The sequence below is a fragment of the Labrus bergylta genome, chromosome 1 (genome assembly GCF_963930695.1).
Source record: "Labrus bergylta chromosome 1, fLabBer1.1, whole genome shotgun sequence".
NCBI lineage: Eukaryota > Metazoa > Chordata > Actinopteri > Labriformes > Labridae > Labrus > Labrus bergylta.
In genome coordinates, this window is record NC_089195.1 from 25,816,220 (window position 1) to 25,832,896 (window position 16,677).

A 16,677-nucleotide genomic window follows, 5' to 3' on the forward strand; every position below is an offset into this window, starting at 1 on the left:
CCTTCTTAATATGCTCAATGAAAGGACCCCAAATCTTAAGAAGCTTGGGATGCGTGTTTGACAATGTGTACCGAATTTCTTCAAGATATAAACAAGACACCATGTCGTTCAGCCATTTTTTAAAACAAGGAGGGGAGGCTGATTTCCACTCTCTCAGGATAACTCTTTTTGCTGCAACCAGACCGAACCTCAAAGCTTGTTGTAAAACAGAAGGAAGAGTCGAAACATGGTTCGAGAAACCCAATATTACAGACAGGCTGTCAGGAATTAGCTGTACGTTATACATATCACTGTACATCTGAAAGATGTTATCCCAAAAGTTTGGACAGGACCAGAAATAGTGACCTAGAGTCCCAACCTCCGAGTTGCACTTATCACATGTAGCGGAGACTGCAGGGAAGATTCTATTCATTTTGCACTTGGAGTAGTGCAGTCGATGAATTACCTTGAACTGAATGAGTTGGAGTCTAGCATTAATAGCACATGAACTTATCCAAGCTAAACTTTTCGCCCATAGATCGTCTGAGATCTGTACACCTGTGTCCGCAATCCATGCGTCCTTTAAATGAAGAGAAGAAGTTGCCATAGAGACAAGATTAACTAACTGTGAAATCAAATGTTTAGAGGTAGGAGATCTAGTCATAAGGTCATAGAAAGTATGTTGCTTGGGCATCGTCTCAAAATTTGGGAGACAGCGCCTAACAAAATGTTTAATTTGGAGATACCTGAAAAATGTCCTGAAGGAAGATTGTATTTCGACAGAGTTGTGCAAAGGATGCAAATTGTTTGTTAATGTAGAGATCCTTAATCGTAGACAAACCCTTATCTGACCACTGTGAAAAAAACTATATCCATCAACCCTGGCTTAAAAGAGGGGTTCTTACAGATAGGCGTAAAAATAGACATTTCTGAGAGACCCAGCACACCCTTAATTTGCTTGAGGATCTTGAATGAGTTGTGTAGAATGAAATCATTTTTCAACTGTTCAAAGTAATTAATTTCATTTGAATTGAATTCCTTTTATTTATATTCAAGCTTGGACAAAGTAATTGTTTAAAAATAGACCAGTATGCAATTAAACTCATTCATAAATTGCTCAAGAGTTTTAGTTCTGCAATTTGTACCTCCATTGAGCACAATATACTGTACATAAAAATTGTCAATTTAAGAAAAACTGTTATTAATTGTCTAATTTTGACTTGAGATGGAATGGGTTATTTATTAATTTTTTTGTAATAAATTGTATTTATAAACATTTTTGATTTTACAATACTTAAATACAGACAGAACAAACAACAACACGGGTTCTATACATTTCTTGTTATAAGTCTATTTTTAATTGCACAGTTTAAGTTTGTTTCATCTAGGGGTATTCTTTAAATCCTTTTCCGGGTTAATATATATGTATGGGAGGGGGGGGGTCGGTTTTGTGGTTAATTTGTAACAAATGTTTCATGTCATGTACGTCTTTGTAACCTGCTACTAGATGCTTTGAATTTCCCTCGGAAACAATAAAGTATCTATCTATCTATATAATCAGTTCCTCAGAAGTGATAGCGTATTTTTCAGTCTGTCTTTATGTAAAGAGCTTTAGCTGGAAAGTCATAAAGTGTGGGCACCCAGCAGATAAGGGCTGACTAAAGTTCTCCAGGTTGTTAATTAAACCGCAAGAGAAATGTGTCCTGAAACAAGATTCTCAAGTAAAAGTATTATTACTTTAAATTTTTTAAATTTTACTTAAGTAGAAAAAACAGTTTAAAAATTTACTGATGTAAAAGTAAAAAGTAGCTGGTTTAAAATGTACTTTAAGTAAAAGTGACTCAGTTACTTTATTGTAACAACAGATCTCTCCTTTGTAGTGCAAAAAGAACAAGAGGATTTAAATCTCATAGATGTTTTTAATTAAAAGCAAATCTTTACAAATGAAAGTGCAATTGTTGGGTTGACTGCTTCAACTGGTGGGTCGGCTGCTTCGTCAGCCATGTTACCAAGAATCACACTTTAGTGTCACGTCACCTTTTATTCATTCCTTCTTCACAGCTAACTGGAATAGCACTTTCATCAGCAGCCATGGAACACAACAACCAATCTCCCGCTCTCTCCTCTTAACGTAACGTAGGTCACAAAAAAAAAATAACGCATCACAACAGGAAGTCACGTCATGAATAACAAAATAAGATCTCAACATGTACACTGTTCTTCAAGTGCATACAAAATAAACGTTGTATAAAACATATACACATGAACACTGTAAGTCAAACTATACATCATGTATATTTATGTGAATGAGAACATAAAACTCAACAGCAATAACAAAATAAAACAAGTGATACATGACATTTAAAACCCTTAGGGAGGTATAATGTGTCTTTCCTGAACTTTACTTCTTGAACGTGTGACACATCTTCTGTCTGTAAACGATCAACTGCAGAGCAGTAATTTTTAGCGATGCTATCTCGTCCACATAAAGTGGAGTCATCCCCCTGAAATCGAGTTTAAGAAATGAGACTGTATCTTGAGAAAAACTGATTTTTTTCAGTTAATCCTCAAATGTATTGTGAGCTCAAGCCAAGAGTTCTTTTCACAGTATCATTGGCTTTTCTTACCCCATTCTCCTCAGGACTTTCAGACAGATGTACAAAGCCAAAATGTGTGCTTCTTTTTCCAGGAACCCAAAATGTTCACTTCCTCAAACGCATCCTGGAATAAGAGCAATGCAAGACTATTTGGGTGTTCCTGAAAAAAGGTGTATGATTGAAACACATGTCCAGCATGGATGTTGCAGAGAACATCGGGTATGAGAACATAATTTGAATCTACTGACCGGAGCGTCCCTGCCAGAAATGAGACTCTAGCATACTTTTCAATATATTTAACACAGGAACATGATATGCAAATCCTTCTGTTCTGTTCTCATCGCTGCCTTGATATAAACTTCTGGGCTCAAAATATTTAAACATCTCTAGAGTGAGTTGTGAACAAGTCATATTCCTTCACTTTAGTCCAATTTTTACAATGTCTTTATACTTTTAAACCCTGGCTGAGGATTAAATGAAACCTACGTAAGCGTAACCCTTTGCCTTAACTAAAAGAACAAGAGGATTTAAATCTCATAGATGTTTTTAATTAAAAGCAAATCTTTACAAATGAAAGTGCAATAACAAAATAAAACAAGTGATACATGACATTTAAAACCCTTAGGGAGGTATAATGTGTCTTTCCTGAACTTTACTTCTTGAATGTGTGACACATCTTCTGTCTGTAAACGATCAACTGCAGAGCTGTAATTTTTAGCGATGCTATCTTGTCCACATAAAGTGGAGTCAATGAACAGTAGACATTAGTACTGTTCTTATCTTTTTTCAGAAGAAGACAGATGTGAGCATCATACAACGTTTTTGGAAAGCTACCGTCATGAAGAGAGCTATTTACCATACTGAGTAAAAGAGGGGCAACAGTATCTATGTGAACTTTATAAAACTTTATTCCAAAGCCGTCCGGGCCGCAAGCTTTGCCATTAGGAAATTAACGAATAGCGGCTTTGATTTCTTCCAGAGTAAGGTCTGAATCCATTTCCTGCCTAGCCACATCACCAAGAACTGGGATGTCTAACACATTGAGAAAGCCAGCAATGTCAACCACAGTGGCTTTAGACTTAGAGGCGTACAGCTGGCTGAAAAAACTAACAAATCTATCATTGATTAGTTTGGGATCTGTTAGTATTTCACCAGTAAAGGAAAAGATTTTATGTATTGCCCTGTCTGCCTGCACGCCTTTTAACTGTCTGGCAAGCAGCCTGTCGGCCTTATCGCCTAACTCAAAGTGCTTTTGCTTGAGCTTGCGGATATGGTTTTTGACCTGCTCTCCAATAATATTGTTATACTCGTATTTTATTTTCAAGATGGAATTAAAGGTGTCAATGAATTTAGATTGGCGATAAATGCCCTCTAATACAGATAGCTCAGCCTCAATGTCAGATAATCGCCGCTGTCTGGCTCTCTTGCTCGGTGATTGGTAGGAGACAGTATGACCCTAACCCTTAAAGGTCTCCCAAAGAATTGAATCTGAAACCGCACTGTTATCATTACTGAGTAAAAAGTCTGAGATCTTAGATGCTAGTTTACCTTCAGTCAACGGCTTTCACAATCAGAAAGACCAGTGTACCCGCCGTTGAATCAAAGTCCGGTCACTGGCTTTCTGGTGTTTAAGTAACAGTTACTGAACTCAGCTCAGAGAGCTCAAACTATTTCAAAAGGTAACCACACGGCTTCCTTTGTTGTCCAGCATTTTGTCACCATGTGACGAAGCCACATGGTTCATTGTCTCTCTCCACCATCTTGTTTTCTCTCTCTCTCTCTCTCTCTCTCTCATCTACATACACACACACACACACACACACACACACACATTTACACCTCATTCACAAGTTTTGCTTGATAATGTTTGTTTGCTTAGATTAGTTTATAATAGTTATTTGTTTGATTAAGTTCATTGATTTTGGATTGATGTTGTTTTGTTTAAATAAATTCTGTTATAATTTTAAGAGAGCAGTTGTTTGTGATTACTGGTGTATTTGCATTGTGATATAAGCTGGGTGCGAAGGCTTTGTGTAAGGATTTCACGCCTTCAATTTATTAAATATAGTTATTAATTATTAATAATATTAGTAATTAAGTAACTGATTTGAGTGATATTTTGGTTATATTTCCCTGATTACAGGTTGGTGCCCCAAACGTGATTAAACATAGTTTAATGATATTGTTATTTATATGATTAATAAGTAAATATAATTATTAAAGAATATAACCAAAGTTGACTTGATACAACCCCAACAGAAACTGACACTAGTCAGGTAGAAAATAAGTGTCGTAGCAGAGTTACTTTTCTAATCCCTAAGTGTTATTTTAACTCTGTTTAGCGAGTTGAAAAGGGAACTCTCTCAATGTTAAATGTTTAACTATTTTAAAAGTGTTAATTTGACTCTAAAAAGTGTGGAGCTATATAAACCCTGAAAAAGGATTAAAATCAACTCTGTGGGAGTTAATTCAACACTGGACTTTTTGCTGAAAGTCATGTTGGAACTGAAAGTACTTACAGGACACAAGATTCTCAGTATCAAAGAAAATAAGTTGTTAGTGACGTAAAACACAACATCCATAAATTATTTGAATATATTTTTATTAAAAGTAAAAATTGAAAGAACATTCTTGAACTAAAGTATGGACCAACTGCTGTATGATCTTGCCATCTGTCTTGGTAGGAACCTAGCCAAATGTGGCAGGAAAGAAAGTAAGCAGTTTTCAGGACAGTAACCTGACCCCCCTTGAATTTTCCCCATTGAAAATATAGACAAAGCATGTACAGTACAGTTTCACAGTTTTAAGATTACTGCAACTCACCATTTTCCTTGATTTAACCCCACTCTTTGAATCTAAATATGTCCCTAAAATAATGCACAAGTCATTCTAACAGTATGCCATGAGGCACAGAGTACTTTTTAAGTTTTAAAGTGTGAAGGCAAAATCATTTTTTTCCCAAAAATACTTTGATTAGAAGGCCTGTTTAATCATTGACAAACAAAGAAGCTCTCAATCCCACATTTTCAATGAAAGCTGCACATAAGTACTATAACCATAAATGATCATAATATATACAATGATTTCTTTCCACTAAAGGCTCTCCTTTTTTCCACTTCAGATAAGATGAAGCTGGATTTGCCAAGGAGGTCACTCACATATTTAAATAGCCACACTATTTTCCACCACAGTTGGGTTCATGTATGTGTATGGGACATCCAGATTCTCGTTTCTGACTTTGATGATTACACTTTGTATTTCAAGGTCTCCTTGAAACTCCTTAATCAGCTTGCAGGGAATCTTCTCAAAGAAGTGCTTGTCCGGATAGTGGCCAAGGGGGACCTGATGACACCAATGATACATTTATAAGTTTTGTTTTTGTTCCCATCTAATTTTAAATGATAACAAACATAGGCTATAGATCATTTGATAAACATTGTACAGCTGCAAGAAGTTATCAGAATTTTTTTCGTAAGCTCGATTGTCCTTCTATTACAGTCTGCTGTGCTGCCATGACATCCATGTAATTTTTCTTCAAAGAAATATGAACCTACTTGAAACATCTCAGGTATACGTTTGATTCATGTAAACTTTTCAAGAGGTCGTTGCACTTACAAAGTCAGTGGATTGCTTGCTGAGAAGATGCATGATGGCCATCCCCTGAACTGTCACATTGACATCAGGGAACGTCTCCAGCATGGTGGCCTCACTTGTTGTCCCCTTGGTGGTTGGTGGAGGAAGTTGCAGGGAGATGGGAGTGTTAGGCATCCAGGCACCATAGTCATACTGCAATGAATGAATGATTGAAAGGTTCCTGATTATTACTTTTTGAAGCAAAGCACTATGAACATGCTAATAAATATGGCTATGTCTAAGCCAGGTAGCAAAATGTAATTTGTATGTTTATAGTTCTAAGAGCAGCGCCAAGCCAGGCTTATCGACAGTCTGCCCTTGACTTTATGAAATAATTCAGTATGAACCCAAGCAGTCAATGAAGGTGTTTTTTCCACATTTATCTCCTGCATTGTCGTACGTTATTTATGCTCCAACGTTTAGTTAAAGTGTCTTTATGGAAGGGAAGGAAAACACAACATCAATTGTTTAAAATAGTGAAGGATTGGTTTAAAACAATGGACCTGGTGAGGTTTGGCTTCAATCTCTTTGCTTCAAAGAAAAATGAAAATTCTAATCAAACCATTCCAAAAGAAATAAAACATCATTAAACAGATTTACCTGTCCAGAATTCACAGCTGAGTGCTGTACCGAGCAGGTAAAGATCACCATGGTGACAAACTTGACCAACGCAGCCACGGTGGAAAAGCCCTGGGGAATTCCTGTGAATCGGGGAGAATAAACTGCATGATATAAAGGTGTCTATATAAGTTAATTAAAGTAATATACATATTTATGAAGATAAAGATAAGAGTTTTTATGAAAGCACACCTGTCTTTGCATTGGAAAGGAATCCCTCTACAAAAATGTCTGAAATCCACTTCTGCAGTTCAGAGTCTTTCTCGACGTCAGCATCGCTCTTGTAGTAGCAGTTGAGGATTCCCTTCACAAACCTTTAAGAAACATGGGGAAGTTTCATCAAGAATACTTTGGGATGAATTATACATTTTAATACACCTGCATTAGTAAGACACTAATTTGAAGGACCATAAACAAATAATTTAAGCCATATATGTCCTTTTCCTGTTCTTTTAAGACTATTTTGTATGATATGAGTTGCAACCTAAATGCAAGCCATACTTGCACTGTTTTACTGTTGATGTTGTCTTTCTGTGTGATCCTGCTGTACAACAAATTTCCCCTTGTGGGACAATGAAGATAATCTGAATTCTTAATTTTGCTCCAACACTAGTAGCAAACAAAATGCAAAATTGAAATTAAATACTTGTGGATGATATCCCAAAGCTTGAGTCCATCATCTCTGTAGTAGTAGTTGGGTACAGCCTCCATCCCACGCTCAGCGATGTCATCTGGTATGCAGAGGGAGCTGTAGGTCATTGAGGCCATTGATCTCTTCAGGATTGTGAACATACCCTCTCCACCACAAGCTGTGTACTAGAAACCAGTATACATTGAATACTGTTTAATACAGTTACTGGACATGTTATTGATGCTTAAAAAAACATTGTTAAGGTTACTGAGCGTGCAGTGTTGGTCTTTTCCTACCTTTGTGAAAGTACCATCCTTAGAAATTAGCCGATTTCGAGCCATGAGGTTGATCTGCAGGCTGTAGCGAGTGTGAGGGATGAGCAGCTGAGGGAAAGATTAAATAATGTTACACTCAGTAAAATTATTTCTTGGAAACAAGATAAATATTTCATATTTTTATAATACTTATAAACATTGACTGCACAGTGCACATTTGAACAACATGGTTCATCAACTTTGGAAGATTCAAACATCAGCAAGTTGGAAAAAACGACAGTAAGTTTAGTGTTCCATCTTGCGTGTCACCTTGTACAGTGGATGCACCATGGGCACATTTCGCAGTAGAGATACAGCAAAAACTTCAGCCAGCAGATGTGTGCGCAGCAGGTGAATATTGAGTTCATGGAAGTTGAAATCTGCACTTCTCACAAAAATCTTGGCCATCAACCAGTCGTACTCAGAATCAGTAGGAAAAAAGATGGGATTGTTGTCACCAGGAGTCTGCTTCAGCTACAGGGGAAGAAAGTGAGATGTATGTAATTCCAGTCATTCAATACATTAAAATCACTGATTAAACATGATGAACAACCATCTTAAGTCTGTATGTTTGCCCGTTTATTGGAAATTGTACAGTGAAGTATGGAGACTGAAGTATACCTGCTAGTTAGTGCTATAAAGCCAAAAAGTCATACTTGAATTTAAGACGCACAAAGACTACACTATGGTTCCCAAAGATATACTTATATAGTTGCTATACCCATTAAACAAAACAATGTTTGGAGACCAACAGGACTCTTCATCAGGTACTGTATAGTGGGAGCCATAGTGTTGCAAGTCTTTGTGCATCTTATCTAGTCATTTTCTCCAACTCAGCACCTAAATAAATGTTGTGGGTGTATTTGCTGATGTTTTCCATACTTGAATTTAACACAATGTAATAGCAGGAGCGCCAGCCAACACCAACGACACAAACCCGCAAATACGTTCAGTGACTCCTTCTGCAGCCAGAAACATCCCTCATCAATCAAAGCGGTCATGAAGAGACAAAATGGCTGGAGAGAAATCTTTTCCTATTTTTTTTCCTATGTTGTTTTTTTTTTAAAATGACAAGTAAAGGGGATTGGCCATGTTTATAAGCTAAACCCAAGTGGTCAATCATGGAACTGCAGTTAAATTCTCAGCCAGGTAAGTTTCAGCTTGGACAAAAAAATAAACTTGCAGTTCCAAGAGGAAATAATAGCAGCTATATAGAACTAGCTAGAATTTTAGGAATATATAAATAATAATTTACAAATTCTCTACTGCTTTACAGCTCTTCTGTCACTCTCACCTGAATAGCGATCGGCATCAGCTTGTCATCTGGTGTTCTTTGGAGCAGGACGAGGGGAGCCATCAAGTACTGCTTTATTCCGTTGATGGTGTTTGCTTCCACTCCATCCAAAAGCTTGTAGTCACACAGGTATATGTTTTCATTCTGTTTGAAATTTTAGTCAGGAAAATAATTTATTTTACTCATACATTGTGAAGTACAAATATGGATTGGAAATGTAAGTGCGACTTGCAGGTCCATAATTATCATGTCATCAGGGAACTGTATCTTTCTAATACTAAGACCCATAAAAGGCATCACAATCACCTTTAATTCCTCTTCCAGGGTATGTGGACCATGGATGAAGACCATGCTTTCAGTGACTGGAAAGTTCTTTGGTATGGCGGAACAGCGTCGGATCAGCATGGGGTTGACGCCATTTAGAAACTGGTAGGCGAAAAATTCATCCTCCTTCCAATGTTTCTGGACATAGACTGGCAAAGGAAGCAGGCTTTTTATTCAGTTTCAGATTAACTGTTAAATTGTGACAGGACTGCAGGTGATATAGAAAATTAACAAACAATGTGTTTCACATAATTCAGAGTCAAAAACATAAGAAATGAATACAATTAGTAGTTTTCTATAAAAAAATATATATATACATTAGTTACCTAATACCTAATTTTTCACAAGAAATCCAAAGACAGTCTTTGGTCAGTTTTTTGTTTTCGTAATATCTGAAGTTTATCTCAGGAATAAAGACAATAGGAAGACTTATTCTACACAGCAGAAATGGCTCCAATTCATCACCAAATGTTTCAGGCCCTAGCCCTTCATTAGACATGAAAAAGTGAGGAGACAACTTCATTTTATTGCAGAAGTCATGGATCCATACTAGTATGATTTCTAAGAGGACTTTTCCCCCCTGTTCTATCAATTGGAACCTGTTAATGCCCATTGTGGGTGGTCTTGATGAAAGACAAATCATACTACCTGTAGTCCAAACCTTCAATTTATTATCAACTTTTGTGAGAACCCTGATCAAAGGTGATGTTTAAACATCAAGTTGGTCTCGGCTGGCGGGTCAACTTTTTTTAACGTAGGTGATCGGACCATTGGTGACCTGTAACTGTATGAAGTGCAAGCTTGATAATAGAGAAATACCTGATATGTCAGTGATTTTGCAGCAGAATGCCCGGTAGATACTATCCATGTCAGTCCACTTCTCTGTGCAATCACCCTGACCATCCAGTTTCAGCTCAATCAACCTAGGAAATATATGCAAAAAGACATATATTTAATAGTGTCGCTAAATAGGTAGCAAGGAATGAACATAGTTGTATTTATTAATAGATTGCTGTTAGAATTTATGGACTTCACCCTTGAGCTGCAGTGAAGAGAAACTCTGTAGTCTTGGTGAAGGAGAAATGGACCTCCAAAGGCAGAGACTCAGTGTTTTCTGCCTTCATGCATCGGGGGATTCCCTGTTCATACACATGCCATCTGGGAAAACAGAGAAAATCAGATTTAGAAAATGTACAAGTTGAGATAATCTAGTTTCTGGAGTTTTAATTTAGAGGAAGCGTGCTATACTGGACATACAGTGTATACAGTTTCTTCATTAATTGATGTGTTTTATTAATATATATAATAGATTCAGATACAACCTGACAGGTCTCACAATTGCACAAGGTTATGAATTTATGGTTATGAAAATAATTATATTTATTCAAAGGTTGAATTGCTTTACATGCATTTTTTCGAGGAAATTAAAATGAAATGCTCTCAGTGCTCACTGATAGGCTTCCTCTCTCTCCTTTAGCTCCTTTTCCCGACTGTACTTGCCAAGAGGATGGGTGTCTTCATAGACCAAAAGAGCTTAGAGAGAAAAACACAATAATACTACAATAATAGTAATAATAGATTGAATGTCTTTCAAGGGACCCAAAGACACTTTACATGGTGGATGGACCAAACAAAAATCAAAACAAAAGCAAAACTTAGACAGGTAGCGAAGGATGTTAGACAGATTGAAAGGCCGAGTTAAGGCTGGTTGGTGCTTAATTTTTTTTGAATGAACATGGAGAGGGTGTTCCAAAGCATAGGAGCTGTTAAACTGAAGGCATATAGACAGATAGATATATAGATGGATGGATTGATGGATAGATAGATAGATAGATAGATAGATAGATAGATAGATAGATAGATAGATATTTAAATGTTGTCAGTGGTAAGTGAACAGTACAAACCTTTTCCATCCCTGTAAAGGTGCACCTCACTGTCAGTGATCCAGCGGTAGATCGGAAAGTTGAAAGTTTGTCCTTCAGGGGATTTCACTTCCACCTTGTTAGGAAACCAGGCGTCTTCAGGGAAAACTATGACCGGATGTTTGTTCAGCTCTATCAGGAGCAGCTTTCCAATGGAGTTAGTGCAGGACAGGGTGAAAGTAGACTCCTTGAGTAATGACAGAAATGAGGTTAGATAAAATGTATTTGAATACCAAAAACTTAGCTAACACCCACCTGTAATTGGCATACAAATACTGAAAACATAATATTGGACAACTCAAACGTTTGCACAAAATATTTTAATATAACTCATTGTTAGGATTTATTGACATTTGGTCACATTTGTGAGCATTGCCTGAAGAATTATATTTATAAAATTCGGAGTCAGCTTTCGTGATAAATTTACAACAACAGCACTATAGTTGTATGGAATGTTTCTTCACAAAGGCTATAGTGTACTGAATCCCCACAAGGGGGCAGTATTGGCCAAGTAAATGAGAGAAAATGGACAGGCATTATAGAGGACGGATAAGCAAAGACTGGGGATTACATTTAGAGAAACATTGCACAAGAACACAGGAAGACTGCTGATTATCTTAAAGTATGCACTGATGCAAACAAAACAAAGAATGACAGAGTATGGGATTTCATTCATCAATCCAGATTTCAGCAAAATGTCTATCAAATGAATTAATGATGATTTATCTGTCTTCAAAGCTGGGAACTATTGGGATTTACTTAGCTTAAATTTGGATAAGGAAAGATTTGCAAAGGAAGTAGCAACAAAGTCAGAAGTAAATATGGCAGTAGGCCTAAGTCACAGAAAAGAAGAAATCAAAGACATAATTGCATTTCCCCTCGTGGGATTAATTAATAAAGTAGCCTATATATCTTATAATTAAAAATAAATAAGGAAAAAATGGCAAAAGTAACAAGAATGCATTTCGGACATAGGCCTACACCTGAAAAATAGAAAAGATCATTGGTAAACATCCCCGTATGTTTGACACGAGACAGTTGAGCATGTAATCACGCAATATCCACAGACCCACTGTAGACAAGGAGCTGGTATACTGCTATTAGGAAGGAAACTTTATTTTAGTCAAGCTAAACGTTACACATAGAGAAGAATATTTTACACTTACTGCTCCAGTGTTGAAGGCTAAAGGCCCTGAGATGTTCAGGAGCCAGGTGTGATTGCTCTCCCCATCTGTCCCCACCAGCTTAATGTAGATATTGTTGAAAGTGTTGGCATAGAGGAGATTGCCAGTGGAGACAGTCACTTCATAATTTGCCATTTTCACCCTCAAAAGCAGAAGAATCCCTGAGGAGGAAGCAAATAATTACTATATTTTCAGCACTGGTTGTTTTAACTGTGAAACAAAAACGTTAAAATACTCAGAAGACCTGATATTGAGTCTGTGTTTGTCGTCTATCTGTATCAGTCCAATTGTTTCCAACTGGAATCATGTTGTAAAGCATGTCTCTTACCTTAAATGAAGCCTAGAAGTTCCTGCAGGGATGAACTGCTCCTTACACCAAAGTAATCATCCTCTTTTATACATACAGATCGGTGCGCCCACTAAACCTGTACAAAAGACGGTTGCCTCCCTAACTGCACTGCAGAGTAAAACTGTCTCTCTGTGTGCTAGTGTTGTTTTCTAGTTACATGATCCATTATGAACTCATTTGGGAATAGTTTGACCCTTCTATGTTAAAGCCCCCACAAAAAAACTATATTATTTTTTACCTTGACTCTTCACGGTGGCGCACATGACATGAATGAAGATAAAATGAAAAGTAAGGAACTGGTCAAAGAAAAAGTTAACAGCAAAATAAAAGAAGAAGAAAAGATAATCTCGGACAGCAGTGAAAAACAGTTGAAGTGTGAAGCATGATCAGAGTTGAAACTTACACCAAATTGCAGGGAATAATGACTTTGCAAATATTTATGGCAACTTCCTGTTTTGTTACACATCAGACATTTTCTGTAATAGGCTACCTATATGTTGAGATCGCCATGTGTTGAAACAATGGTCTGGCCTGTAGCCAATACAGAAGCCTGTGTACTTTGAGCTAGGAAATCAACAAAGGCCCAACAAAAAAAACACTGATTCTCAGCATTCCCTGCAGAAACACTATCCCAGCATGCTCTGCAACACCTCACACCAAGGTGTGAAGTGTAGGGGGACCTGGGGCCTTTTTCAAACCAACTCCTACACCCGCCCCCTCTGTGAAGTAGTGCACTCCGTTAGAAGTCATTAAATCATTAAATGTTGATCTTAGTTTCAACAGTGTTTGGACACAGGTGCTGGACACCACCTCGACAGACATGCGGCTATACATGTCATCACTGGTCTGATTTGGGAGAGGTCCAGGGAACACTACAGAGTCCGACATCGTCTTAGCAAAAGTACACACCGACTCCACATTAATCTTAGTGACTTCCGACTGGCGTAGTCGGGAGTCATTAGTGCCGACATGAATTACGATTGTATCAAATCTACCTTTAGACTTTGTCAGCAACTTTAAATGAGATGCGATGTCGCCCGCTCTGGCCCCGGGTATACACCTAACTATGCCCGCTGACTTGGCTAACTTCACGTTTCGGACTATGGAGTCTCCAATAATCAGAGTTTTATTCTCAGCGGGTGTGTCGCTGAGTGGGGAAAATTTGTTTGAAACTTGAAGTGGTTGGTGGGGAACCGCGTGCTTCAATTTTTGACTATGCTTCCCTCGGACAGTAACCCAGCCACTGCTCGGGAGCTACCGGAGGGGAAGCCAAGCTATGTCGGCCCGCACCGGCTACAGGTGGCTGGCTAACTACTGCTGCATAAGATGACTCTGACTCAATGGTGCGGAGCCGTCTCTCTAACTCAGACACCCTAGCCTCACTAAAGGAGGATGAGGAGTAACTTAACATCTGACACGTAGAGCAGGAGAGAGCAGGAGAGGGAGAGACAGAAAAAGAAGCTATTGTAAAGCTAACTGCTAAGCTATGAGCAGGTACACAGTAACACAGTACAGAGGAGAACAGAACAGAAAATGATGCAATACGCTCACCCGTAGTACGTAGCTCACTGCTCAGGTGCTGCTCACTGCTCAGGTGCTGCTCAGGTACAGCCTAAAGGACATGGACTGTAAATATGTAAATATGGTTTGGGACTTCAGGGTAGCTGGAATAGCTGCTTTATTTAACTTTTGCATCTTGTGTTCTTGTGTTTCGCTCGCTTGCTCTGTACGTCTACTTGAAGGAACTGGTGTAGGCCTAAAGTGTTCATGCAGCAGACATGAAAATGTTTTGTATGCACAATGGTTTGTGACTGCAGAGAAATGGGGGGATGCTGATCTCTTTTGATAGAGATATGTAATGCAAGTTTCTGGTCACTGTTGCATTGTTGACTTCATTTGAAGATTATTTGATATTTCATTTGATTATAGCAGTCAGTCACATAGGTTGTCACTGGAATTGTTGGTTGCTTGAAATGGGCTGAAGGTGTGTGAAAATTCATTCCAGCAGGCATTCGTGAGGCAACTGTTCTACAACAATTAGGCCTATAAATCAGGGGTGTTAATCTTGCATTATACCTTAAGTTTTTTTTAGTGCATTGGCATTTCAAATACATGTGTATAAATGATGGCCCCTTACCTTGTGGTTAGATAACTTCAGAAGGTCAACACTTTTTTATTTTTTATATTCAGGTCAAATTACAGATTTTTTCCCTCAACTGTTTATAGGTTCTTGCTTTAAATTGCACATATATTTTTATCCCTGCACGGGTTATGTACATTTCTTGTTATAAGTCTATTTTTAATTGCACAGTTTAAGTTTGTTTCATCTAGGGGTATTCTTTAAATCCTTTTCCGGGTTAATATATATGTATGGGAGGGGGGGTTGGTTTTGTGGTTAATTTGTAACAAATGTTTCATGTCATGTACGTCTTTGTAACCTGCTACTGGATGCTTTGAATTTCCCTCGGAATCAATAAAGTATCTATCTATCTATATAATCAGTTCCTCAGAAGTGATAGTGTATTTTTCAGTCTGCCTTTATGTAAAGAGCTTTAGCTGGAAAGTCATAAAGTGTGGGCACCCAGCAGATAAGGGCTGACTAAATTTCTCCGGGTTGTTAATTAAACCGCAAGAGAAATGTCTCCTGAAACCAGAAAGTATTATTACTTTGATGAAATTTTACTTAAGTAGAAAAAACAGTTTAAAAATTTACTGAGGTAAAAGTAAAAAGTAGCTGGTTTAAAATGTACTTTAAGTAAAAGTGACTCAGTTACTTTATTGTAACAACAGATCTCTCCTTTGTAGTGCAAAAAAATCTCATAGATGTTTTTAATTAAAAGCAAATCTTTACAAATGAAAGTGCAATAACAAAATAAAACAAGTGATACATGACATTTAAAACCCTTAGGGAGGTATAACGTGTCTTTCTTTTTTTTTAGGCCTTCCTGAACTTTACTTCTTGAACGTGTGACACATCTTCTGTCTGTAAACGATCAACTGCAGAGCTGTAATTTTTAGCGATGCTATCTCGTCCACATAAAGTGGAGTCATCCCCCTGAAATCGAGTTTGAGAAATGAGACTGTATCTTGAGAAAAACTGATTTTTTTCAGTTAATCCTCAAATGTATTGTGAGCTCAAGCCAAGAGTTCTTTTCACAGTATCATTGGCTTTTCTTACCCCATTCTCCTCAGGACTTTCAGACAGATGTACAAAGCCAAAATGTGTGCTTCTTTTTCTAGGAACCCAAAATGTTCACTTCCTCAAACGCATCCTGGAATAAGAGAATGCAAGACTATTTGGGTGTTCCTGAAAAAAAGTGTACGATTGAAACACATGTCCAGCATGGATGTTGCAGAGAACATCGGGTATGAGAACATAATTTGAATCTACTGACCGGAGCGTCCCTGCCAGAAATTAGACTCCAGCAATACATAGCTATACTTTTCAATATATTTAACACAGGAACATGATATGCAAATCCTTCTGTTCTGTTCTCATCCCTGCCTTGACATAAACTTATGGGCTCAAAATATTTAAACATCTCTAGAGTGAGTTGTGAACAAGTCATATTCCTTCACTTTAGCCCAATTTGTACAATGTCTTTATACTTTTAAACCCTGGCTGAGGATTAAATGAAACCTACGTAAGCGTAACCCTTTGCCTTAACTAAAAGAACAAGAGGATTTCAATCTCATAGATGTTTTTAATTAAAAGCAAATCTTTACAAATGAAAGTGCAATAACAAAATAAAACAAGTGATACATGACATTTAAAACCCTTAGGGAGGTATAATGTGTCTTTCCTGAACTTTACTTCTTGAATGTGTGACAC

The 16,677-nt window shown here is 37.5% G+C and overlaps 1 protein-coding gene and 1 pseudogene across 1 annotated transcript; both read right to left on the reverse strand.

Moving 5' to 3' along the window:
- Positions 1–5,204: 5,204 nt before the first annotated feature.
- On the reverse strand, positions 5,205–12,883 carry LOC110004333 (polyunsaturated fatty acid lipoxygenase ALOX15B-like). Its single transcript, XM_020659882.3, has 15 exons — positions 12,825–12,883; positions 12,479–12,657; positions 11,295–11,499; positions 10,842–10,923; positions 10,426–10,548; positions 10,210–10,313; positions 9,373–9,539; positions 9,067–9,210; positions 8,043–8,246; positions 7,755–7,841; positions 7,474–7,643; positions 7,020–7,141; positions 6,810–6,910; positions 6,192–6,362; positions 5,205–5,918 (listed from the first exon to the last, which is right to left on the reverse strand). The coding sequence occupies exons 2-15, from the start codon at positions 12,629–12,631 to the stop codon at positions 5,739–5,741; spliced, it is 2,013 nt and encodes a 670-aa protein (XP_020515538.2). The 5' UTR covers positions 12,632–12,657; positions 12,825–12,883; the 3' UTR covers positions 5,205–5,738.
- Positions 12,884–13,496: 613 nt separating this feature from the next.
- Positions 13,497–16,028, reverse strand: LOC136183003 (uncharacterized; annotated as a pseudogene).
- Positions 16,029–16,677: the final 649 nt, after the last annotated feature.